The sequence below is a fragment of the Hypanus sabinus genome, chromosome 4 (assembly GCF_030144855.1).
Source record: "Hypanus sabinus isolate sHypSab1 chromosome 4, sHypSab1.hap1, whole genome shotgun sequence".
In the NCBI taxonomy this organism is placed as follows: Eukaryota; Metazoa; Chordata; class Chondrichthyes; order Myliobatiformes; family Dasyatidae; genus Hypanus; species Hypanus sabinus.
The window spans coordinates 94,212,165-94,237,662 of record NC_082709.1 but is presented as its reverse complement, the minus strand read 5'-3'; the positions used below and the strand labels follow the sequence as shown (position 1 = coordinate 94,237,662).

Genomic DNA, 25,498 nt, shown 5'->3' with positions numbered 1-25,498 from the left:
GAGCACAGCAACAAGGCACAAGGTGGTCATCCTGCATCAGCAATGTCTGTCCCAAGCAGAAATTTTGCGGCAGACAGGAGTTTCAAGATGTGCTGTCCAACTTCTTTTGAAGAAGCAGAAAGACACTGGCAAGGTTAAGGACCAGAAATGTAGATGGTCAGCTGCAGAAACAGTGCCGCGGACAAACTACGTCAAATAATACGTCAAACTGGGAAGAATTCCAGCACTGCTATCAGCTCTGATATAACAGAAACCACTGGAACCCAAGGATACCCCTCTGTGTCAGAAGTGTTCTTCATGGAAGAGCTGCTGTCAAAGAGCCATTACTCCACAATGGAAACAAAGTAAGAGATACACAAAACATATGGACTGAGGTACTGAACAATGGCAGCAAGTGCTCTGGACGACATTTTTAGCTCAAACATGAGGCAGTTTGTACAAGAGCTGGTGAGGACTATGTGGATGAGTGTCTGCAGCCAACAGTGAAGCACGGCGGAGGCTCTCTCTGCAGGTGTGTGGCTCCATTTCTACAAATGGAGTTGGTGATCCAGTCAAAATTAATGGAATCCTCAATGCTGAGAAGCACAAGGAGATTCTCATCCATCACACAATCAGGGAGACATCTGATTGTTTCCAACTTCATTCTGCAGCAGGACAATGGCCAAGGTCATATAGAACTATTCTCAGCAAAAAGGAGTTCTGCAACAAATGGTGTGATCTCAGTATTATTGAGGCTGTCTGAGATTGCCTGGAGAGAAGTCGGCAAAACTGTGGCAAGTTCTCCAAGACGCTTGGAACAACCTTTTTTCTTATAAAACTGCAGGGCATTGTACCTTAGAGAACTGATGGTGTTTTAAAGGGAAGGGGTGGTCAGACCAAATATAGATTTAATTTATTTTTTATTTTTACTGTTTACTGCTCTTTATAGTAAAATTTTTGATACTTAAAAGCTTCTCATTATTATTGAAAGCATCTTAACTTTACAGAATTTTTTAAACCTGTGTCTAAAACTTCTGCACAGTATTGTTTAAGTTCAGTTTTTGTTCTAAGCTTAATGTTCTTGGCAACATTTTATGTGTAGTTGGGATTTTTTAATGCTTTGGTTATTGGAGCCTGTACCTTGGATGCCTAAGGTATGGCTTTATGTGACATGTGGGCTCTGTTTGCTGGAAAGGGGAACTCTTCCTGAGTTTTTCCTCAGTAAATTCTTAGCATTTGGCTGACCAAGTCCCTAAGCCTAAGGTATTTCCATACAACTACTTAATTTAATTAATTTATCATCAAGAAATAATGTATAGCGGGAAGTAATCTTTTATTATTGTTACGAAATTCCCGTAACTGGATCACTTACCAGCAAAGATAGAGAGGTCCGTTGAAGTCTGATGGTACTATTTTTAAAAGTATTTATTGATAAAGGGCGCAAAAAGAAGATTAATGCAAACATACAGATAATATACGTCGTCAATACTAAATCTAAGCTCGGGTATAATAATAACCGATAAGAAATAACTCTATCATTGTCTAGGGGTTACTGTATTGTCAGATGGAAAGATAAGTCACTATCAGTTCATTCAAGCTGCAGCGTTGTTGGGTTTAAAAGTGATGCGGTTTAAACTTGCCCAAGTCTTTTAAGATGCCAATCCGTTGAGTCAGAGGAGCAGGTTTCCCCGTTGTTAGCTAAAAAGCTGTTTTCCATGGTTTCAGCCACCAATTCCAGCCACGGAATTGAACGCACATGGCTTGGTTTCCGATGACTGTCTGCTGTTACGTGGTCGCTTAACGTTTCTTCTGGTGCGTCTGAGGGGTTGTTCCTACAGCCCCTCTTTTATTCTGACTCGCAGGGTTGTAGATGTCAGTCAGGTTGGTGATGCAATCTCTCCCTCAACCTCACTTTGCCCAAGGGCATTCACGTAGCAGAGCATCTCATGCCACAAATCTGTCTCCAAGAGACAATGGCCATGTCCCGTAGCTTTACATCGCTATGGGGGGGGGGGGGGGGGAGAAACGTGATATCCTGCACGTCTCCCCCTCATGTCTTGGGCCCCCTTTTGACTCAACCCAACAGTGATCTGGTGATTCTCACAAAGGAGGGGGCTACGGACGTAACATTATACAACTGTACTTGGTTACTTGTATCTTTACTGCTGCCAGAATGTGGGCAGCAATTAGACAAACCTCACTTGACAAGTATGGCTTTTCACAGATCATTTTGTCATGCCAAATCCCTTGCCCTACTTGTAATTTCAATCTGGATCTGTCATCCTTCTCTCATGCTGAAGCTAACTTTGTTATCCAAAATTTAATGTATATGGGATTTACACTGCTGTAAATCTTCATGTGCATAAAAATACCTTATTGTTCAAATATTCTGTTTGCCATAAAACTCTGTTATTCTATTTTGAAAGGAGACTCTGGAGTGGTACCTGGGGTTGAGTGCGTATCCTTTTTGGTTGTTGCACTATGCTCTTTTAATCAATTCAGAAATACTCTGCTGATTTGTCAATCTGTTGATGTCTAACACGTTGGTTAAGATTTCTACTGCTATGCTGTGAGATATTCTTATTTTTGCATCTTTCTGCACAAGCACACTAAAGATAAGGAGCCATGTTGTCCAACTTGAGAATGTTGTGTCAGCCAAATGTAACCTTCTGCCTGGTGGAAGATTTGGGAGAGCTGGGTGGGATCAGACTTCTGAAGGACAGTAGTCTGGTTTTGGGTCTTTTGGGGGAAGTTGCTGAGCAGCTGGTAAGGGAACATGCTGCAGTATGTTGTTTGAAGGACAGACCCTGTTGTAAGAAGTGCTTTTTGCAGATCAGTGGCTTCAAGGAGGAAGTGTCAATACTTTAGAGAGAGCCATTTCGTTCGTGTTGGTCATTGAGGGAAGTTCAAACTGCCTAGTGTCCTTCATGCAGAATGTGAGTTCAGTGCATGAGTGAAGCAATATAGCTGACTACTCCAGAAATGAGCTCCAACATTTATGTGCACATTGGACTCGTTTAACTGTAATGGGTTTTTTTTGTGACTGTTGAAGTTGAAACTTTGGTAAATATATTTCCTTATGTAATTTTATGCTGGTGTACAATCTGTTAATTTTCTGGGGAAACAATAAATTTGCATGGAGCAATATTTACACAACATTCGCTATAATCAATGTTCCTTAATCGGAACATTGCAAATTTCCTGTTTGGTTGAACCCCAAATCATACCAATCCTAGATGTACATTACTTATGAAAGGTGGCCTTCTCACCACTGAGTTACATAGCTGTTACCAGGGTTAACTAATGGAGCCAGGTTTGTATACAAGCCCAGTGAGAGGGTTACAAGAGCATTACTGAGTTGCCATTTTTCTGGGAATTATAAAGTTGTTAATGTTCTTGCCAACCAAAGATAACTGAAACATCTTAAAACTGTTCTTGACATTGTGCAAAGCAATGTGTTTCCAAAAATTTTATATCAACTATTTGGCTTGTTAGCAATACAGGGGTTGTTCCAACAAATAAGCTATATTACTCTAATACACCATTTCTTTATTGGACTTGCCCTTGACTATACAAACATCAAGAGTTTGAATAAAATTCTAGACCTATCTAATAGCTTGACCCTTTTAGACCTTGTGGGTTTGCAGAATTCTGCAGAGGTTCTGAAGTTGACTGTAAAATTGCCTTTGCTCATTTGTACACAATTTTGAAAGTGAATTAAAACTAACTTAATATTGAAAATGACTTTAGTTGTGCATACTGTACAGTAGACATTGGCATATACAGTATTTTCATTGTAATTTGTGTATTCTGTTTCTAGGTTGATCCATACAGGACAGCTGCTGAATGGATTAGCTGGTCCTGTTGTTGTGAATGCACCTCCATTTCTTTCAACAACCTGGTTTGCACCAGATGAGAGGGCTACAGCCACTGCCATTGCCTCACTATTCAACTACTTTGGAGGGGCTTGTGCGTTTTTGGTGGGCCCATTTGTAGTTCCAGCACCCAATGGTACTACTCCGTTGCTCACTGCCTCCAGTAATAGCAATGAATCCATAAAGGAACGTATCCAAATATTGCTATATGCAGGTGAATAACCCTAATTGTTTTTAAATGTTTCTCTAATTTTTGTATATCCATGTGTACAGAATAGTTGCAGGAGCTACAGAGTAATACATGTGCCGACCAAGGTGCTCATCTAAACCGGCCCCATTCACTTGCATTTGGCATGTACTCTGTTGTACTGAGAATGAAGTCACTGGAGAAAAATATTGGTAGATATGAAGCAGACGCTTTATTTGACAAAGCTCAATACAGCAGGCAACATATGGAGATGCTTTTGGTCTAAAAGGTGTGGCTGGCCCATGCTACTTGATATTTTATGTGCTAAACATCAGAGGATAATTCCATATTTACAATGTGTCTACAATGCTTTCTTTGAGACTGCACACAAACTTCACACCTTCGGTTTTGCGCCCAGACCACAGACATCTAAATTAATTTTAATCAGCATTGTCTGGTCCGTCCATTCAAGGCATTTAAGAACTTATTGTTCAGAGCTGCATTTTAAATTAAATCGACAATGCGTATTCAAATCTGAAGGCTAGTGGCCGAAGTCAGTTTCGTTAATTGCTGCATGTGCTAGACCTAAAATTTCCTCAACAGTACCTTTTTTTCTACACTCCTGGACAAAAATAAATTTGTACCAGGAAAGGCAATCCTTAAGGAAGATCTACTGAAATAGGACAGCAAAAATACCCTACCTCAGAATTTCCTCTAATTATTTTTCTATGCTATTCAACTGATCAGCTACCTTCAGCTTTCATTACAGAATACTGTTTCCATCACACTTTTAGCATGCTATTCACGCTTTTGGTGTTTTCTGCCTTTGTGTTTGCTGTGGGTGTGTTTCCATTAACTGTGGTCAGTTCTGAAGTGACTGGCTGGTGTTTATCTCTTAAGTTCTCTGTAATTACACAGTTTCTGGGTACACTTAATCCCCACTCTGTCTGTGGGAGCAACAGGAAGGTTTAACCTGAGTCCAGCATTTCCACTGGCTGCCCCGCCAAGTCTGCAAATGTCAATTGATAAAAGTACCATCTGTGGTCCTATCCATCTGGGATCAAACCCTGCCCTTCCAGGTAGCACCCTCACCATGACTTGGTCACCCTGATGTGCGAGGACTATCTCCTTTCCCTCCATCTCTCTCTGATCAGCAATGTGCTGCTGTTTTTCCCAGTCCTTCAACACTTTAAGTTGGTTTCAAAGGTCTGTCACACATTTTGTCATTTTAGCTTTGTAAATCCCAGTCCCATCACAACCCGTAACAACCCCATGCTTGCCCCTGTCAATAATTCACAGGGGCTGAGACCCCTTGTGTGGTTTGGGGTTGCTTGCAATCTCATCAGGATTCCTTGTATTATATCAACCTATGTTTTTCCTGTCTCCATTATAGTTTTGGCTAAGACGTTCTTGATTGTTTGGTTCATCTTGTCAGGGGTAAGTTTTTTTTTTACTCAGAGTGGTGAGTGTGTGGAATGGACTGCCGGCAAAGGTGGTGGAGGCAGAAACGATAGGGTCTTTTAAGAGACTTTTGGATAGGTAAATGGAGCTTAGAAAAATAGAGGGCTGTAGGTAAGCCTAGTAATTTCTAGGGTAGGGACATGTTTGGCACAACCTTGTGGGCCAAAGGGCCTGTATTGTGCTGTAGGTTTTCTGTGTTTCTATGTTCTATCTTGCTACCATTCCTGAACTCTGAGAGTGGTAAGGTACATGGAACCGTTGTCGAATTCCTAACGGTCAGCATATTTCCTTCATCACTTTCCCTGTGAAATGTGCTCCCTAATGCAGGCCCACCTGGACTGGGGCTCCCCACCTTGGGAGGATTTCCTGAATTAGAATCCTTGTAGCTGTGCTGATGGTGGGAAGGCTTTGATGGTGGAAAGCTTCCCTTGTTGGGAAAGCTTCTACCCTCTGGGTGAAATAGTCCATAATTACAAGATGGTAGCTTTTCCCCTCACTCTTTGGCAAGGGGCCCATAAGTTCATCTTGATGTTTTCCCAGGGTCCCCTCGAATATGGCTGGTTTGCCAGCTGTATTTTTATGCCCTTAACAGAATTTTGCTGGGGCACAAATGATTCAATGGCAGCAGAATTTCTCAACATTCCCTCCCATCCCTGGCCACCACCAGCCCTGCTGCAGGGTCATGATAATGCTCTGCCTTCTGTGATGCATTACCCCATAATAGTGTTGGTGCAGGGCCAATTGGTTAAGGCATTCGTCTAGTGATCTGACAGTTGCTAGTTCAAGCTTTGGTGGGTGTCCTTAGACAAGGAACTTAACCACACATTGCTCTGCGACGACACTGGTGCCAAGCTGTATGGGTCCTGATGCCCTTCCCTTGGACAACATCAGTGGCGTGGAGAGGGGAGACTTGCAGCTTGGGCAACTGCCAGTCTTACATTAAAAAAAAACCTTGCCCAGGCTTGTGCCTTGGAAACTTGCCAAGATGCAAATCCATGGTCTATCGAGACTAACGGAGGCCTACACACTACACATCCCATAATATAACTTGATAGTATCTGCCCAATACATTGTGGGGCCACTGCAATTCCTTCCTCCCCATGGGTCCAGCTCCCAGCTGTTTCCTTCTTTGCTCCCTTTCTGCTCCATTTTTCCTTCTCTTCTGTCTTCACCTCTTCATGTAGCTTTAATAAACTGGCTTGAGTCATTTCTATCTGTGCTCTTACAATTTCAATTTCCCCTTGTCTCTGTTTTGCTGCCTTTGCACTGATGTCTGCCCACTCATTTCCTCTGTGTTCCTTACGCTCCCCTTTCTGGTGAGCTTTTACTGTGCTGGCAGACTTGCTGCTTCCAGCAGTTGTATTAGGTGGCCGTGCTGAATATCTGGCCCTGTTGAGGTTACAGATCCTCGTTGTGCCCATGACATTAGATAATCATGCACCACCCCAAAGGCATACTGGTTATCTGCATATATATTTGCACATCTGCCTGTACTGTAGTGCAGTGGTTCTATCAGGGCTGCCAGTGGTGCCACCTGAGCGGAGCAACCCCCTGGCAGTGCTCCTGAAACTAATTTTTCTTTTGTTTTCTTCACCACGGCCCTCCCAGTCTGTGTCTTCCAGTCCATGTACCTCTGAGACCTTCTATATATATAAAAAAAATTCTTCTGCCTCCCCTTTCATACATGTTTCCTTCACATCAGTTTCTTCTTCCAGCCCAACTTCCATTTAACACTCCTCTGCCTTCCCCCTCTGTTAAGGTGATGCTCACAGGATTCATTCCACTGTCCCGAACTTTTGTTACTGACGTGTCTTTGAGGATGAAAAATGCCTCCTAAGCTGCCCTTCTGTCAGTGACTGCTCGTAACCTCTCCAAATTCAGAAACTGTACAATGCTATTTGTATTGTGTGAATTGTCCTATCATTACAACTGTTTCACTTACTCACACTGTCCATGTGGAACACTCTAAAACTGCTACACTGTGAGGAAGTTCTGCTGCAACGGGTGTCTGTATTGTTGAATAATATGCCACTGGCTTTCTTGTATCCTTGTGGTCCTGTGCTCCTACTGCTTTATAATACCCTTCCTGATTGCTGCATTATAGGTGAAAGGAGTGAGCCACATCTGGTAATCCCAGTGTTGTTGCAAAGACCAGGGCTTTCTTGATACCTGTGAAAGCCTTTTTCCTTGTCTTGCCCCATCTTACTTCCTCCAGAGGGGCTTCCCTCCTTTAATCAAGACCTCACTGGTGCTGAGAACACTGGTATGAAATTATGGCAGTAATTGATTAGACCCATTACCTTTTTCACTCCCCTTGCATTTACTTAGTGGGGGGGACATGAAGCTGATTGTTGAAAGTCTGCATTCTGACGTGTTCTTCCTCCCCTGGGGTAACAGCATAGTCTTTGTACTGTACAGTTTGCTTTCCTATAGTTTAGTGTTGACTGATTTTAAACCCCTCATCTCACAGTATCACTTTTAATATAAAATAAAAATGCCCCAAAGTAATCTGCTTCATCTTCCAAAGCAATTTGTAGATCGTCTACATGTTGTAAGATGGCTGACTGGTAGGGTGGCAGACTGAGGTTTTCCAAAGTCTGTGCCATGACCTTATGAAAAATGGCAGGGCTATTCTGGAATCCCTGAGGGAGTCTGGTCCGCATATACTGCTGCCCACCCAGGGTGAAGGGAAATCGCTTTTGGGACTCAGGTGCTAAGGGGATTAGCAATATCCATAACAGAAAACTGTTCTGGAGACAGGCCATTCAGGATTGTTGCAGGGCTTGCCACAGTGGGATGCAATCTCAGCGTGGTCTTATTAAGGGCGATATAGTTTATTGTTAACTGATATGATCCATTGGGCTTCTTTAGTGGCCATTTTAAGTGGGTTAGTCAATGATGCAGTCTCTCTGAATATCTACTGGTGTTTTAGTTCCTTCACTATACCCTGTGGCTGTGCTGGCTGTGTTGTGTTCTCTATTGGTTGTATGTGTTCATTGCTCCTGGCTTATACATATTGCTTCTATAGACAATAGACAATAGGTGCAGAAGTAGACCATTCGGCCCTTTGAGCCTACACCGCCATTCTGAGATCAATCTGTTTCATTTCCTCTGTTACCCTATGTCCTTGGCCCATCCATACATCTGGGAGATTGCTTGTGTCTTCCCTAGTGAAGACAGATCTAAAGTACTTATTAAATTCTTCTGCCATTTCTCTGTTTCCCATAATAATTTCACCCAATTCATTCTTCAAGGACCCAACATTGTTCTTAACTATCTTCTTTTTTTCACATACCTAAAAAAGCTTTTGCTATCCTCCTTTATATTCCTGGCTAGCTTGCGTTCGTACCTCATTTTTTCTCCCCGTATTGCCTTTTTAGTTAAGTTTTGTTGTTCCTTAAAAATTTCCCAATCATCTCCCGTTCCTTGATCTATAAAGGTCCCACATTTCTTAGGAAGTCTAATTCCTAGAATGGTACCCTTGTTATTTGGACAGACCCGGAAATGCACTGGAAGCTATTTCAGGTTTCTGTGACTTGCTTCTTTCTACATTTCTTTCACCATTTTCCCTCTTCACCTGTAATTTGAATATCCTGTCTGGTTGTTGGCAGGGCGGTTCAGTTATTGATACCGATGCCCCTGTATCAACTAACATGTCACATTGCCATCCCCCTAACAATGCTGTTGTGCACATCCACTGGTCACCAGCGCTGGCAGTAGGGAGTGAGGGCAGCCGCCACAACTTTTTCTGACCTAGAAGCCGACTTCAACAGCTCTATAATCAGATTGATGGTGAGATTGGTCAGACTGGATGCTGATAGTGAGAGATTACGTGCCTGCTGTGACTTTCATTTGTTTTCCTTCCCTCATTTTTGCACACTACCTTCAACCATGTCCCTCTAGGCCACAGCCATTGCATGTCAACTCCTTTACCCTTTCACGTCTATTTCAGCAGTTTCTTCCTATCCCTAAATCTGAAACTTCCTGGTGGGCTGAGCTCAGGCCTTCCTTCGTTATTTTCAGAAAGACTGGGACATCCCTCCCTGGATTATCCAACTCTGAATCTACCTCATATGCCTGATGTGTACATTCTGCATAATCCATGGCTGTCTCATCAGCTTGTTGAATCATTGCCATTATCGTTCCCCAGTTACTCTCACCTCTCTGGGTCACTGTCTCACTTCCCCCTTAAAAAGGCAATATTTTTCTCCATTGCTGGCATTCCCAGTAGTTGCTCAGGTACCATCCCGCACCCCTGGCCCATAGTGTCCCACATATTCCTAGAGCACTTCACTTTTACCAACTCATGTATATCTTTAAGGCGCACCTGGTGAATTTCAACCATTTCCTCAAGCTTATACCAGAATTCCGAATTCCCACGTACAACTTTAAGTGAGGGCAACTCTGACGAAATGCTCTGTTTCTCCCTGGGGGGGTGAAGGATTTATGAATAGTTATAATCTGAGTCAAGGGCTGGCTTGGATCATCAGGATTCTTGATCTGACATTGCCTGACTTCAGTAGCAGTTATACTGACAAATGTATCTGGGTAAAATTTCTCGGTGAAATATCTCCACACTAATTCCCACATTATGCAAAATATAAATGAAGGGTGGTAGCATTTAAATTATGCATACTTAAAAGTGGCAGATTGTGGAGTCTGTGTTTTGTGTGCCTTTTCCCATGATGCCTGATGTGTTCCTTTACATCACACTCACAAAACCTGTATGCTAAAATGCAGCATGAGTATACATACCCCCATTGGCGTCCCGAACCTTCAATAACCATCTTTCGCAACTGGTAGCTCTGTCTCATCAAATTATACCCACAATGTTTCGTCTCCTACGTAAACACACATAGACATGTACACACGACTTTTATATCTACCGGTTCAGCTGTTTATGTTTGTGATACCTCATGTTCCCCTGTACCACCGACACGAACAGATCCAAGTGTGAGTACTAATTTTAAAAATACTCATCCCTTAGACTGTTGATCACTGGCCACACAATACGTTGCAAGCAGTTATCCCATGCTTGACACCAAATGTTGGGTGAATGAAGTCACTGGAGAAAAGTACTGTTAGTTATGGAGCAGCTGCTTTATTTGTCAAAACAAGATACAGCAGGCATCATATGAAGACACTTTCAAACGAAAGGTGTGGCTGGTCCACGCTACTTGATATTTTTTGTGCTAAACATTAAAGGGCAATTCCATTTACAATGTATCCACAATTTCACACCTCTCGATTTGCACTCAGACCACAGACATCTAAATGAATTTTAATCAGCATTGTTTGGTTGGTGATTCAAGGCTTTTAGGAATTTATTGTTCAGAGCTGCATTTTAAATTAAATTGACAGTGCATATTCAAATCTGAATGCTGGTGGCTGAAGTCAGTTATGTTAATTCTACATGTGCTCAGCCAAAAAATCGCTGACAATTCTAGTAAACTTTTTCTGTCCAAATTGCTCTAAAAGGTGTTTTGTACCTGCCTCAATCACTTCCTTTATTGTGTTTGTTCCATATACACACCACCCTTGGGTCCCTTTTAAATCTTTCCCCTTTTACTTTGAACCTGTACCTCTAATTTTGGGAAAACAATTGTGTTCATTCATCCTAATGATATATCTCATGATTATATACACCTTTGTATCTTCCATTTCTGTATCGCTCTATGGCTTTTCATTTCTCTAATTTCCTTCTGCCTTGCACTTCAGAAACCTCTTGGTCAATCCTGAATTTAAACACAGTGCCTTAGTGATTATGTAAGCCCTGAAATTCCCTCTCAAAACATCTGTCCCTTCTATCTCCTTATTTATGTAATGTTCCTTAACTTCTGCCACCTTGACTTAACTGGTCATCACTGTGGCTCAATGTTGTTTTGTTTCATATCGCTCCTCTGAAGTGCCTTTTTTTTGGGTTGTTTTTATTTAATTAAAAATTTGTCACCAAGTATAACTGATCCAGCATCAGCAGAGGATTATTTCTTGCCTGACAAATGTCACCCAGAAGGAAGCAGTCTGTATGCAAATATTCCCTTTTAATTCACACACCTCTCTGATTTGTATTTCAATAACTCTTGTTTGTAACATAAACTCCCACACCAACAATACTGAGAATATCATTTCCAGCTGTTTAAGAAGATAGCTTCCACTGCCATGTTGAGGATAGTTTGGGATAGGCAACAAATGCTGGATAACCCATTCATAACCATGTACCATGATGAGTTATTTCCTTTCAGAGTGAGCTAACTAATTTTATTGGGTTTCTTTATTCTGGATTCCTCCAATTTCTCTGCATCAAATTATTTTATAATGTTAAACACTTCAGATCACGCAGATGAAAAACATCCCTTTTGACCCAATTGTGAATTCCGACCAAGCTGTCTATAACCCATTGCCTGAGTTTGGCACTTATCCCTCTAAGCTTTTCCTATCTGTGTACCTGTTGGAAAGGTTAAATGTGATAATTGTACCTACAGCCACCACTTCCTCTGCCGATTTGTTCAATCTGTGGATGACCCTCTGTGTCAAAACAAATTGTCCCTTGGGTTCCCTTTAAATTGTTCCATTTCATCTTGAACCTGTGCTTGTTCCATAGTAAAGTCATTATGTCCCAGAGTCAGAGACCATTGAAATGGCCCCTTCAACCCAGCTCCTCCACAATTACTAAAATGACCATCTAAGCCAGTACCATTTATCCATGTTTGGCCCGTGGACCACTAAACATTTCCACGTACTGGTCGAAATGTTTTTTTAAAAGTTGTTAATGTACCTGGCATTTCCACTGGCAGCTTATTTCATATATGAGAATCAGGTTCATTATCAGTGGCATGTGTCATGAAATTTGTTAATGTAGCAGCAGTAGTTCAATGCAATACATAATATAGAAGACAAAGAAAAATAATAATAAATAAGTCAATTGCAGTGTACGTATATTGAATAGAATAAAAACCATGCAAAAACCAGAAATAGTATTTCGTAAGAAGTGAGGTAGTGTTTACAGGTTCAGTGTCCGTTTAGGAATTGGATGGCAGAGGGGAAGAAGCTGTTCCTGAATTGCTGAGTGTGTGCCTTCAGACTTCTGTACCTCCTACCTGATGGTAGCAGTGAGAAAATGGCATGCCCTGGGTGCTGGAGGTCCTTAATAATGGATGCATCCTTTCTGGAGTACCCACTGGGTAAAAAAAAGTTACCCTTCTCACTTCTTTGCTTTAACCTTTGCCGTCTCATTCTTGATTCACAAACCCTGCAAAGAAATATTGTGCACATTCATTCTATTTATGCCCCTCATGATTTTACACACCTCTGTAAGCCGAATCTTCATTTTCTACACTGCAATGAATAAAATCTGTCTACTCAGCCTCTCTCCATTACCCAGTCCTGTCCTTGTAAATCTCATTTGCACTCTTTCTAGCTTAATGGCATCTTTCCTGTAGCAAGGTGACTAAAACTGAGCATATTTAAAGTGCACCCTCAGCAACGTCTTGTACAAAAGTCATTGACAGAGATTTCTACTGCAAGTCAGACCACAGAGTTTGGACCAGTAGCTCTTTCACGACAATCACATCCTCCATTACCTATGCCCATTGCAGTTATTTCAGTCTAGTCCTGCTTTTCTATGTCTTCTGGCCATGCAACAAATATAGTACACACAAAATGCTGGAGGAGCTCAGCAGGCCAGGTAGCACCCATGAAAAAGAGTAAATGGGTGACTTTTGTGCCAAGACCCCTCATCAGGACTAGACATAAGAAATTAGAAGTCAGTATAAGAAGGTGGGGGGAGGAGTGAAAGAAGTATAAGGTAGTAGGTGATAGGTGAAACAGGGAGAGGGGGAAGGGTGAAGTAATGAGCTGGGAAGTCAATTAGTGAGAGGTAAAGGGCTGAAGAAGGGAAATCTGTTGGGAGAGGACAGAAGACCATGGGAGAAAGGGGTGAAGGAGCATCAGAGAGGGAGGTAAGGGATGAGATGAGAGAAGGAACTGGGAATGGTGAAGGAAGTGGGGGTGCATTTATCAGAAGTTGGAGAAATGGATGTTCATGCTATCAGGTTGGAGACTATCCAGACAGAATAAGGTGTTACTTTTCCAAACTGAGTGTGACCTCATTATTGCAGTAGAGGAGGCCATGGACTGACTTATGGGAATGGGAAGTAGAGTTGAAATGGGTGGCCACTAGAAGATACTGCTTTTTCTGGTGGATTGAGCATAGGTGATTGGTGAAGCAGCCTTCCAGTCTGTGTTCGGTCTCACTGATATATAGGAGGCCATACCAGGAGCACCAGATGCAGTAGATGACCCTTAAGTGGCACCTCACCTTGAAGGACTGTTTGGGGCCCTGAATGGTAGTGAGCAAGGAGTTGTAGGGGTGGGTGTGGCACTTGTTCTGCTTGCAAAGTTAAGTGCCAGGAAGGAGATTAGTAGAGAGGGATGAATGAACAAGGGAGTTCTGTAGGGACCAATCCTGCGGAAAGTAGAAAATGGGGGGGGGTGGGGGAGATGTGCTTGGTGATGGGATCCAGTTGGAGATGGCAGAAGTTACGAAGAATTATATGTTGGATGTGGGGGCTGATGGGATGATAGGTGTGGACAAGAGGAGCCCTATCCTTAGTGGGGTGGTGGGAGGATGGGGTGAGGACAGACATGAGCAAAATGTGGGTGAGGACAGCGTTGACGGTGGAGGATATCATCTTTGAAGAAAGAGGATACCTCATTCATTCTGGAATGAAAAGCCTCATCCTAAGAGCAGATGTGGGGGAGACAAAGGAATTGAGAGAAGGAGATGGCCTTTTTACAAGTAACAGGGTGGGAAGAGGTATAGTCCAGGTAGCTGTGAGAATCAGTGAGTTTATATAATATATCAGTGGATAGATAAACTGGCTCCAGAGAAGGAGACAGATTGAGAGGGGGTTTAGGAAGTGGACCATGTAAATTTGATGGCAGGGTGGCGAAGTTGATGAAGTCAGTAAGCTCTGCATGGGTGCAGGAAGCAGCACCAAAAGCAGTTGTCAATGTAGCATAGGAAAAGTTGAGGAGTGATACTGGTGTAGACTTTCCACATAGCCAACAAAAAAGGAGGGCATAGCTGGGCCATGCGAGTGCCCATGGCTATGCTTTTTGTTTTAAGGAAGTGGGAGGAGCCAAAGGAGAAACTTGTTAAGAATGAGGACCAGTTCCATCAGGCGGAGGAGAATGGTGGTGGATGGGAAATGGTTTGGTCTGGTGTCCAGAAAGATGCAGTGAACTTTGAGACCTTCCTGATGGGAGATGGAGGTATATAGGGACTGGACATAGTGAATATGAGATGACCAAGGCCAGGGAACTTGAAGTCATAGAAAAGATCAAGAGCATGTGAAGTGCATTCCTATCCGGAGTGTTTTCATTCTTTAACAAGGCCAGGATCGGAACCAATTATCAATTTGGTCCAGTTTAAACAGTTGATTTAAGAATCTGTTAGCTTACTGGAAAGGATTATGTGCTCATCTTAGTAACCAGAGCTTTTTCCCTTTTGAATTTATTGTCCTATGCTTGTATTGTCCTATTGCATTGTATTTTCATGAATGTTGAAAACATCTTTGTGTTGTCTATTCCAGAGTCGCAGTTGTCAAATTGTTAATGCCACCACATTTTTGAACAAGATCCAGCAGTCCTACTGCTATATATTTCCATCATGCCAAGATCTGCTCTTCAACTGAATTCCTAATGGATAAATTAAGCAGTTGATTAATTTGCAGCTCGTAACCGTCCACTTTTGTAGAACAAGAGAATTTCAACTGAAATATCATTCATTTAAATTGAGTCCCTGTAATCAGCTAACAGAATTCTTGAAACAGTGCCATTCTCCTTTTGAATATCTATCTTGCTTAAAAGGGAAGTGGTAAAGACAACTAACTGACCTAGTTGCCAAGACAAATCATGCATGGTTGCTAAAAAGAGGAATGCTGCTGAAACAATATCTTTGAGGCACTCAGCACTCTGGGTTATTCTCTCACCAGCTTCCTTTAAAACCTGCCTGATGCCTGTGTTTGAAATTTGAGCTGATCTTACTAAATTGGATAGTAATGGTTGAATGGGATATACTTGTTAGCTCTTTTCTGAAAGAGTGTACTATCAAGAGAGTGAACAGTTACTATGCTGTTGTTTTTAAGGATGTTTTCCCTGTGACTTGTGTGAGTTTCCTCCAGATGACCAGTTTCCTTCCATATTCCAAGGATGTACGGTTAGGGTTAGTGAGTTGAGGGCATGCTATTTTGGTGCCAGATGTGTGGAAATACTTGTGGCTGCCCCCAGTACAATCCTTGAACTGTGTTAGGTGAAGTAACACATTTCACTGTAGGTTTTTATGTACATGTGATAAATAAAGCTTTATTTCATTCCCCCTTCTAAAAATTTGTATCAGCCATTTCACAAACAGAATCTTAACCATTACTTCACCTTAATTTAAACAATTGCAATGAGATTTCATCACCATAAAACATAGGAGCAGAATTAGGCCATTCAGCCCATCGAGTCTGCTCCACCATTCCATCATAGCTGATCCCAGATCCCACTCAACCCCATAAACCTGCCTCCTCGTCATGTCCTTTGATGCCCTAATCAATCAGGAAACAATCAACTTCCACCTTAAATATGCTCACAGACTTGGCCTCCACTGCAGTCTGGTAGAGCTTTCCACAGATTTACTACTCTGGCTAAAAAAGATACCCCTTACTTCAGTTCTAAAGGGTCACATTTCAATTTGAGGCTGTGCCCTCTAGTTCTGAGTATCCTCTCCACATCCAGTCTATCTAGTCCTTTCACATTCAGTGAGATCCCCCCAACCCCAAGCCCCCACGTTCCTCTAAACTCCAGTGAGGACAGGCCCAAAGCTGCCAAATGCTCCTCATATGATAACCCCTTCATCCCCAGAAGCATCCTCAAGTACCGCCTCTGGATTCTCTCCAATAATCACACATCCTTTCTGAGATTATAGGGCCCAAAACTGTTGACAGTACTCCAAGTGCTGCCTGACTAATGTCTTATAAAGATCAGCATTATCTCCTTTCTTTCATATTCTATTTCCCTTGAAATAAATGCCAGCATTGTATTTTCCTTCTTTACCACGGACTCAACCAGTAGATTAACCTTCTGGGAGTCTGCACCTCTAATGTTTGAGCCTTCTCTCCTTTTAGTTAGTAGTCTGCAATATTGTTCATTTTACCAAAATGCATTATAATAAATTTTGCAACACCGTATTCTATCTGCCGCTGTTTTTCCTGCTGCAATCGCATTGCTTCCTTAGCACTACCTACCTTTCCATCTATCATACACTAACTTTACCACAAAGCCATCAATTTCATCATCCAAATATCCCAGGAATTCATTACCCCTACCCTTAAGCAAAGGAACACATACCAATCTTCATAGAGGCATCAGAAGTGGAGAGAGTGAACAGCTTCAAGTTCTTGGGTGGCATGGTCTTTAAGGATCTGACCTGGTCCCAACATATTGATGTAGTTATAAAGAAGGCAACTTTATTAGGAGCTTGAAGACATTTGGCATGTCAGCAAATACACTCAAAAACTTTTATAGTTGCACCAATTGTACTGTGGAGAGCATTGTGACATACTGCATCACTGTCTGGTATGGAAGGGCTACTGCACAGGACCGAAAGCAGCTGCAGAAGGTTGTAAATCTAGTCCGCTTCATCCTGGGCACTAGCCTACAAAGTACCCAGGACACCTCCAGGGAGCGGTGTCTTGAGAAAGGCAGCATCCTTTATTAAGGACCTCCAGCACCCAGGGCATGCTCTTTTCTCATTGTTAACATCAGGTAGGAGGTGCAGAAGCCTGAAGGCACACACTCAGTGATTCAGGAATAGCTTCTTCCCCTCTGCCATCCAATTCCTAAGTGGACATTGAAGCTTTGGACACTACTGGATTTTTAAAAAATATACAGTATTTCTGTTTTTGCATGCTTTTTAATCTATTCAATATGTAATTGATTTACTTGTTTATTTATTATTATTTTTTATTTTATTATTACTGTTTTTTTTATCTCTCTGCTGGATTATGTATTGCATTGAATTGCTGTTGCTAAGTTAACAAAATTTCATGTCACAATGCCGGTGATAATAAATCATTCTGATTGACAAACAATGTGAAAAGTAGCAATCCTAATACTGACCCCTATAGCCAACGAGGTATCTGTAGCCAACCAAAAAAAGACCCCCTTTATTCCCACTTGCTGCCTCCTGCCTGTCAGTCATTCCTCTATCCATGCCAGTATCTTTCCGGTAATGCCATAGGATTTTATCATGTTAATCAGCCTCATGTGTGGCACCTTATCAAACGCCTTCTGAAAATCCAGGAAAGTGGCATCCACTGCCTCTCGTTTGTCCACCCTCACCACCCAGTTTATCTGGGATTGAAGCCAAACAGAACCTTTTTTTAAAATTAAGATACTTTTAATAAAAATAACTTCTCCAGGAGTATTTGGACCATGAATTTGATTAGACTAACCATCTGTTAAAGTGTTTCTGTTAATCGCTTATAGTAGATCTAGAGGTGTTTAATTTGAAGAAAGGAGATAACGGTATACTTTCTAAAGCCAAGTAATTTTATAAAAGTGGCTAAGTCATTTTGTTTGTACTGAATTTTGCTGTTTAGGCTTATCTATTCCAAGAGAGTGGATTTCTTCCATCTTTGACATAGTTTTTTCATTGCTTTGAATTATTTTCCTTTCCCAGAGTTTGCTGTGACAGTTTTCCTGTTTGCTGTTGTGATCGTTTGCTTCCCATCCCACCCTCCTCTTCCACCGAGTATAGCTGCTGCAAGCCAGAGGCTGAACTACAGAACCAGTATCTGCAGACTTCTTGGGTGAGTTTCTTCTTCATTGTATCAGCGAACCGACATTCAGCAGCACAGTCTGTTGTGCTGAGAATTCCGATTTAGAGCATTAGGGTTAGGGCCAGGTCATCTGTCATAAGCTTCCTGCACTGTTACTGCAAGGGAGAATTAGCTTTATTCCTGAACCAATACCAACAGTTGGAAAAAGTCTTTCCTTGGGCACCAGTAAAATTGCTGAAAGGTCCCTTGATGTTACCAGGCTGGATATATTCTGAACTATGTTTCTGCACTGTTAATCAGTGTTAAAAATATTTAGATGGAAGGTTATTCTGAACACAACAAACACAATAAACATTGAATATTGTCTGGTTTTCTAATTGCTTGGTTACAGTTGGCTTCATTTTGCTACTAATTGGAACAGGCCACAGGTATAATTTTCAGTTGGGAAGATAGATCCTAGTTGATTGGAAAGGTGTAGAGTAGGCCAGGACCTGTGAGTTTAACAATTGGACCCTGTCAACTGGATGGCCTCTATCTGGTGAAGCCTTGGTCCTATGTTTACCAACCGTTGGGTTTGCATTTCAAATGCACTCAATTTATGTAAATATTAAAATTAAAATACATTTAGAACCTGTGATTTACAGTTTGGAGATCGACTAAGTGATCCAGCACTTTGCCATCTCCGAGAAGATTCTTGGAAGTGAGGCCTATGGGAAGAAACTCGTAGACGGGATGCAAGCCAATGTTGGACTCCATTTCACCGATTAGAGGTTCCATTAATTGTCAATTAATGCATCGAGGAGGATTAAGACATCAGCACCAACTGCCTGCCTTTAGATTGCTGCCGGAGAAAGAGTCTGTGAATGGCCTATTGTTATGTGGCTTGTTGTGACAGGCAGGTAGGCCACTGAATTCGTCATGTGGTGTTCCTCTCAATGATTTAGGTGTCAGAGAATGTTAACATGGTTCTGCATTTATGGGCTGTGAATTTTTCAGACATCGTTTTATATTTTGTACTTTCTCGCCCATTCCTTTTCCAGTTAATTGTGCAAGGAAGGGATTGTTTGGGAGCCTGTGTTCTAGTTGTGTTGTGTACAGGGTTTGGGGTTGATAATTGGGATGCAATTCTTTCTCAATCTTATTATTATTATTAATAATATGAACAAAATACAAATGATATATTGATAAAGGGATTACAAACATACAAAATCCCATTACACATAAAAAAATACATAAGCAATGGTTACAGTATAAATGAGTTTATCAAAACATGAACCATACAATATATGTATGAACATGGTAAATCTAGATATTTCATAATATATAATATAAAAAAAACAAAAAAGAAAAAAATATTATGCAAATTAACTAACCTACTAAACTAATAGCTAATAAAGAAGAAAAAAGAAGCAAAAAAAGAAAGAAAAAAAAGAAGAAAAACTAGAAAAAGAGAAAAAAAAGGGCTGTTTATAATATCACACAAGAATACATAATCATCAATGTCGTCCACTCCGAACCTCTCAACATACATAAGATTAAAGCTGACAAATCAAATGAACCTGGAACAGGGTCATATTACATCATATAAAAATATTGAATAAATGGTCCCCATATCTTTTCAAATTTAATAGAAGTATCGAATACACCACTTCTAATTTTTTCTAAATTTAAACATAACATAGTTTGAGAGAACCAATTAAATACAGTGGGAGGATTAATTTCCTTCCAATTCATCAATATAGATCTTCTAGCCATCAGAGTTAGAAATGCAATCATTCGGCAGGCAGAAGAAGATAAATGCAGTGAGTCATCATTGGTAAACCAAAAATTGCGGTAATAGGATGAGGTTGTAAATCGATATTCAAAACCACAGAGATAATATCAAAAATATCTTTCCAATATTTTTTCAAAAGTGGACATGACCAAAACATATGAGTTAAAGACGCAGTTTCAAATTGACATCTATCACAATTAGGATTTATATAAGAATAAAAATGAGCTAATTTATCTTTGGACATATGGGCCCTATGTAAAACCTTAAATTGTATTAATGAATGTTTGGCACATATCGAAGATGTATTAACTAATTGAAGAATTCTATCCCAATTCTCAATAGGAATAATAAGATTAAGCTCTCTTTCCCAATCATTTTTGGTCTTATAAAGGGGCTCTGAACGTATCTTCATAATTATATTATAAAGTTTTGATATAAGCCCTTTTTGAAAAGGGTTTAATTCAAACAAACTCTCCAAAATATCTGAAGGCACGAAATTTGGAAACGTAGGTACCGTACTTAAAAAATGCCTAATCTGTAAATATCTTAAAAAAATGAAATCTAGGCAAATTATATTTATTAGATAATTGCTCAAAATACATAAAACAATTGTCCAAAAATAAATCAGAAAATCTTAGTAATCCCTTAGTTTTCCAAGCCGAATAAGCTTGATCTATAATGGAAGGGTGGAAAAAGCAGTTAGATACAATAGGACTATTTAAAACGAATTGAGTCAACCCGAAAAATTTCCGAAATTGAAACCATATACGTAAAATATGTTTAACTATCGGGTTGTCAATTCGTTTCGGCAATTTAGGAAGAGCAAAAGGGAGAGAAGTCCCTAAAATAGAACCCAGAGCATAACCTGGTACCGATTTAATTTCTAAACTCACCCAATGAGGGCCAAAAGATCCACCCCAGTCTTTAAACCAACATAACAAATATCTAATATTAACTGCCCAATAATAAAATCTGAAATTAGGTAATGCTAACCCACCTTCCTTCTTTGTCTTCTGTAAATATATTTTACCTAATCTGGGATTTTTATTTTGCCATATATATGAGGAAATTTTTGAATCAACATTAGTAAAAAAGAGATTTCGGAATAAAAATTGGTACCGCTTGAAAAATATATAAAAACTTAGGTAAAATAACCATCTTAATAGCATTAATCCTGCCTATTAGAGATAAAGATAATGGTGACCACTTAGTAAACAAGCCTTTAATCTGATCAATTAAGGGTAAAAAATTAAACCTAAATAAATCTTTATGGTTTTTTGTGATTTTAATCCCGAAGTAAATAAGAGTCATTAACTAATTTAAAAGGTAAATTTCCATATATTGGGACCTGTCTATTCAAAGGAAACAATTCACTCTTATTAAGATTTAACTTGTACCCAGAAAACTCACTAAATTGAGCCAACAATGATAAAACTGCTGGAATAGATTTCTCAGGATTAGAAATGAATAATAATAAATCATCTGCATATAAAGATAACTTATGAATATCTATCCCACGATTAATACCCAAAATATCCTGTGATTCTCTGATGGCAATTGCCAAAGGTTCTAAAGCAATGTTAAATGGTAATGGGCTAAGAGGACATCCTTGTCTAGTGTCCCGAAACAAACGAAAAAAGTGAGATCTTTGATTATTAGTAAACACTGAGGCTACTGGAGTGTGATATATCAGTTTAATCCAAGAAATGAATGTCGGACTAAAATTAAACTTCTCCAACACATTAAACAAGTAAGGCCATTCAACTCTATCAAATGCTTTCTCCGCATCTAATGAAATCACGCATTCTGAAGTGCAATGTAAAGGAGTATTATCAATATTCAGTAATCTCCTAACGTTGAAAAAAGAATAGCGATTTTTAATAAAACCGGTTTGATCTTTTGAAATAATTTGGGGTAATATCTTCTCCAACCTGGATGCCAGTAACTTGGAAAAAATCTTGGAGTCTACATTAAATAAAGATATTGGTCTATAGGATGCACAGTCAGTAGGGTCTTTATCTTTCTTCAATATTAAAGAAATGGAAGCTCTATAAAAAGATTGTGGCAAATTCCCCAATCTAATTGCTTCCTCAAAAACCCTACATAACCAAGGAGAAAGAGTAGCGGAAAAACATTTTTAAAATTCGACTGTATACCCATCTGGACCTGGTGCTTTCCCAGAATTCATTGAGGAAATAACCCCTTTGATTTCTGTGTCCGTAATAGGAGTATCTAATATTGAAAGATCATCGGATGATAATCTTGGGAAATTTAATTTCCCAAGAAAATCACACATGGTATTACGATCCTGAGGGAATTCAGATTGAGACAGGGAGGTATAAAAGTCTTGAAATGACTTATTTATCTCATCATGGTTAACTGTCAAATCCCCATTCTGCTGACGAATCTTAGTGATTTGACGTTTAACCAAAGCATTCTTCAACTGACTAGCTAACAGTTTACCTGATTTATCACTATGTATATAAAAATCAGATCTGGTTTTCATTAATTGATTTTCAATCGGAGATGTAAGTAATAAACTATGTTCCATTTGAAGTTCAACCCTTTGTTTGTAAAGCTGCTTACTAGGAGTGATCGAATATTTCTTGTCAATCTCTTTAATTTTATCGACCAATAAAAGAGTTTCCTTCTTAATGCGTTTTCTCAAACCAACGGAGTAAGAGATAATCTGTCCATGTATATACGCTTTAAAAGTGTCCCAAAGAGTTCTGCAAGAAATATTATCCGTGGAATTAGTTGAAAAGAAGAAATTGATCTGTTCCTTCATAAATTTAATAAAGTCCGGATCTTGCAGTAAGGTAGAGTCAAATCGCCATTGTCTGGCATTAGAAACTGTATCCGTAAATTTAATAGAAAGTTTTAATGGAGCATGGTCAGAGATAGCTATAATATCGTAATTACAACCGATTACCGATGGAATAAAACAAGAGTCAATAAAAAAATAATCAATTCTCGAATAAGAATGATAAACATGTGAGAAAAAATAAAACTCTTTGTCGTTAGGATGCCGAAATCTCCAAACATCAAAAACTTCACTATCAGTCAAAAAGGAGTTAATACAAGTGGCCGACTTATTGGGTAAAGTCTGATTAGATAAAGATTTATCCATCAAAGGATTTAAACAACAATTAAAGTCACCACCCATTATTAACTTATATTTATTTAGATTGGGTAAAGAAGTAAATAAGGACTTAAAAAAATCAGGACAATCCACATTTGGAGCATAAACATTAACCAAAGCAACCTTTTTATTACAAAGTAAACCTGTAATTAACAAAAATCTACCATTCGGATCCGAAAAGATATCGTGTTGAACAAATGCAATAGAGGAGTCAATAAAAATTGAAACTCCTTTTACTTTGGCATTTGAATTTGAATGATACTGTTGACCCCTCCAAGACCTAAAAAAGCATTATTTGTCCTCCTTCCTCACATGAGTTTCTTGTACAAAAATGATATGAGCATCAAGTCTTTGGAATACCTTGAAAATCTTCTTTCATTTAATCGGATGGTTTAAACCATTAGTATTCCAAGACACAAAATTAATGGTCTGAGCAATAATTCTAAAATCAACCCTTTGGTATAAAAAGGGTTAACCAAATTATAAACTCATGCGCCTGGAAGAGGAACAAAAATAAAGAGCGGACCCGGAAGTGACGACAATGCAGACATATTTGAAGTTCAAAAACAGCCCAAATGAAAAAACTAAAACAAACTGGTGAAGGAAAAATAAAATTAGAAAACAAACTAAGCCCCACCCCTACAAGAAAAAGATTTAAAAAACGCCAAGATATGGCTAGAAAAAGGAAAAAAATGAGATTAACACTACCCCTATGTCAGCGGAAGACCACTCCGTATATAAAGGATATATATTTAAAAAAACCACCCCGACTTTAAAAATTAAAGTCACTATACTAAAAACCATATTTCTAAATATAGTTAGTTGTTAAAAAAAAGAATATAGTCACTAAAAGCTTATAAATCGGGCTATAGCCCAGACAAAACAAAAAATATTTAAGCTATGATAAGCGATGCATTGTAGGAAGAAGACAAGAGAGAAAAAAAATAACGCCATCTTAAACAAAACCAAAAATATTTTTCAAAAAACCACCATCTTAATAAAAAAGAATTCACCATCGAAAGGTTAAAAATATACCTTCGAAGGAACAAAAATAATAGTCAAAAATGTAGTATAATGGTTAAAGTGTATAAAACAGAGCGATTAATATGACGAAAACACACTTTAACTTAAATATAAAGTATAGGATAAACCTACACCAATAACCAGAGGCTAAATCTGGTTTAAGAAATCGAGAACCATCTTACACGATCAGAATCATTCAATTATTAGAAACTGGTGTGGGATGCAATTCTTTATTGAATTGAATTGACTTTATTTCTTGCATCTTCATACACATGAGAAATAAAAATCTTTGCGTTATGCCTCTGTCTAAACGTGCAATTTATAGTAATTTATAATAAATAGTATGTACAACAGGACAGTAAATATAACATAGAAATACAGTTGTATCAGCATGATTAATCAGTCTGATGGCCTTGTAGAAGAAGCTGTCCTGGAGTCTGTTGGTCCTGATTTTTGTGCTACAGTACCGTTTCCCAGATGGTAGCAGCTGGTACAGTTTATGGTTAGGGTGACTCGGATCCCCATTGATTCTTTGGGCCCTTTTTACACACTTATCTTTGTAAATTGGGTGGGGAGGGTTGACTTTGATATTTCTCTCTGAATGAGTTTCATGTTCTTTCTTTGGAGAAGATGAATCTCAGAGTTGTAGATGGATAAGTTGATTATAAATGAACCTTTGAACATTATCTAAAATAAAACTAGAATGCAATTAATATTGAAAACATTTAGATCAGCAGAATTAAAGGAAGCTGACTTTTGTCCATTGTCTATCGAATGGGTTTGCAGAGTGTGCCCAAAGTTAACTTGTGCATGTCTTCCAAGATCAGCAGTCAACAGAGTGGAAGGTAGGACTCCTGTCTGCACACCCGAGCCCTGAACTTCCACTCAGTTGAGGTAGAAACTAGTAGTTTCAAGCAGAACATGCAGCTTTTAACACACACTGTAACGTGTCATAAAAGTGAATTCTTTTACTCCTCCTCTATCAATGTTTTGCTCTTACATCTCTATTCATCTTAACTTTATGGTTTTTGTACTACATCCAGAGCATCCAAAGATCTCTTCTTTCTCTTTTAAATAATCTACAAGAACTCAACCATTGACTTATTCCGTTGACCTTTATTGAATTACATAAGTTAAAACCATCTTCAGGTTCTTCTTGGTTTGCATTGTATGTTTTCTCTGCTGCAGGTTTTTTGTGAAGTCAGGACGAGTGTCTTTAACCAGAGTAAA

General features: G+C 39.5%; 1 protein-coding gene across 3 annotated transcripts in view; it reads left to right on the top strand.

The window, feature by feature from the left end:
• slc49a4 (solute carrier family 49 member 4) overlaps nt 1-25,498 on the top strand; it is a 130,260-nt gene that overhangs the window by 55,206 nt on the left and 49,556 nt on the right. For all 3 annotated transcript variants that reach the window (XM_059967678.1, XM_059967680.1, XM_059967679.1), the window contains exons 3-4: nt 3,800-4,068; nt 18,230-18,359. In XM_059967678.1, the coding sequence (XP_059823661.1) occupies nt 3,800-4,068; nt 18,230-18,359 (399 nt within the window). The remainder of the gene's footprint in view (nt 1-3,799; nt 4,069-18,229; nt 18,360-25,498) is intronic.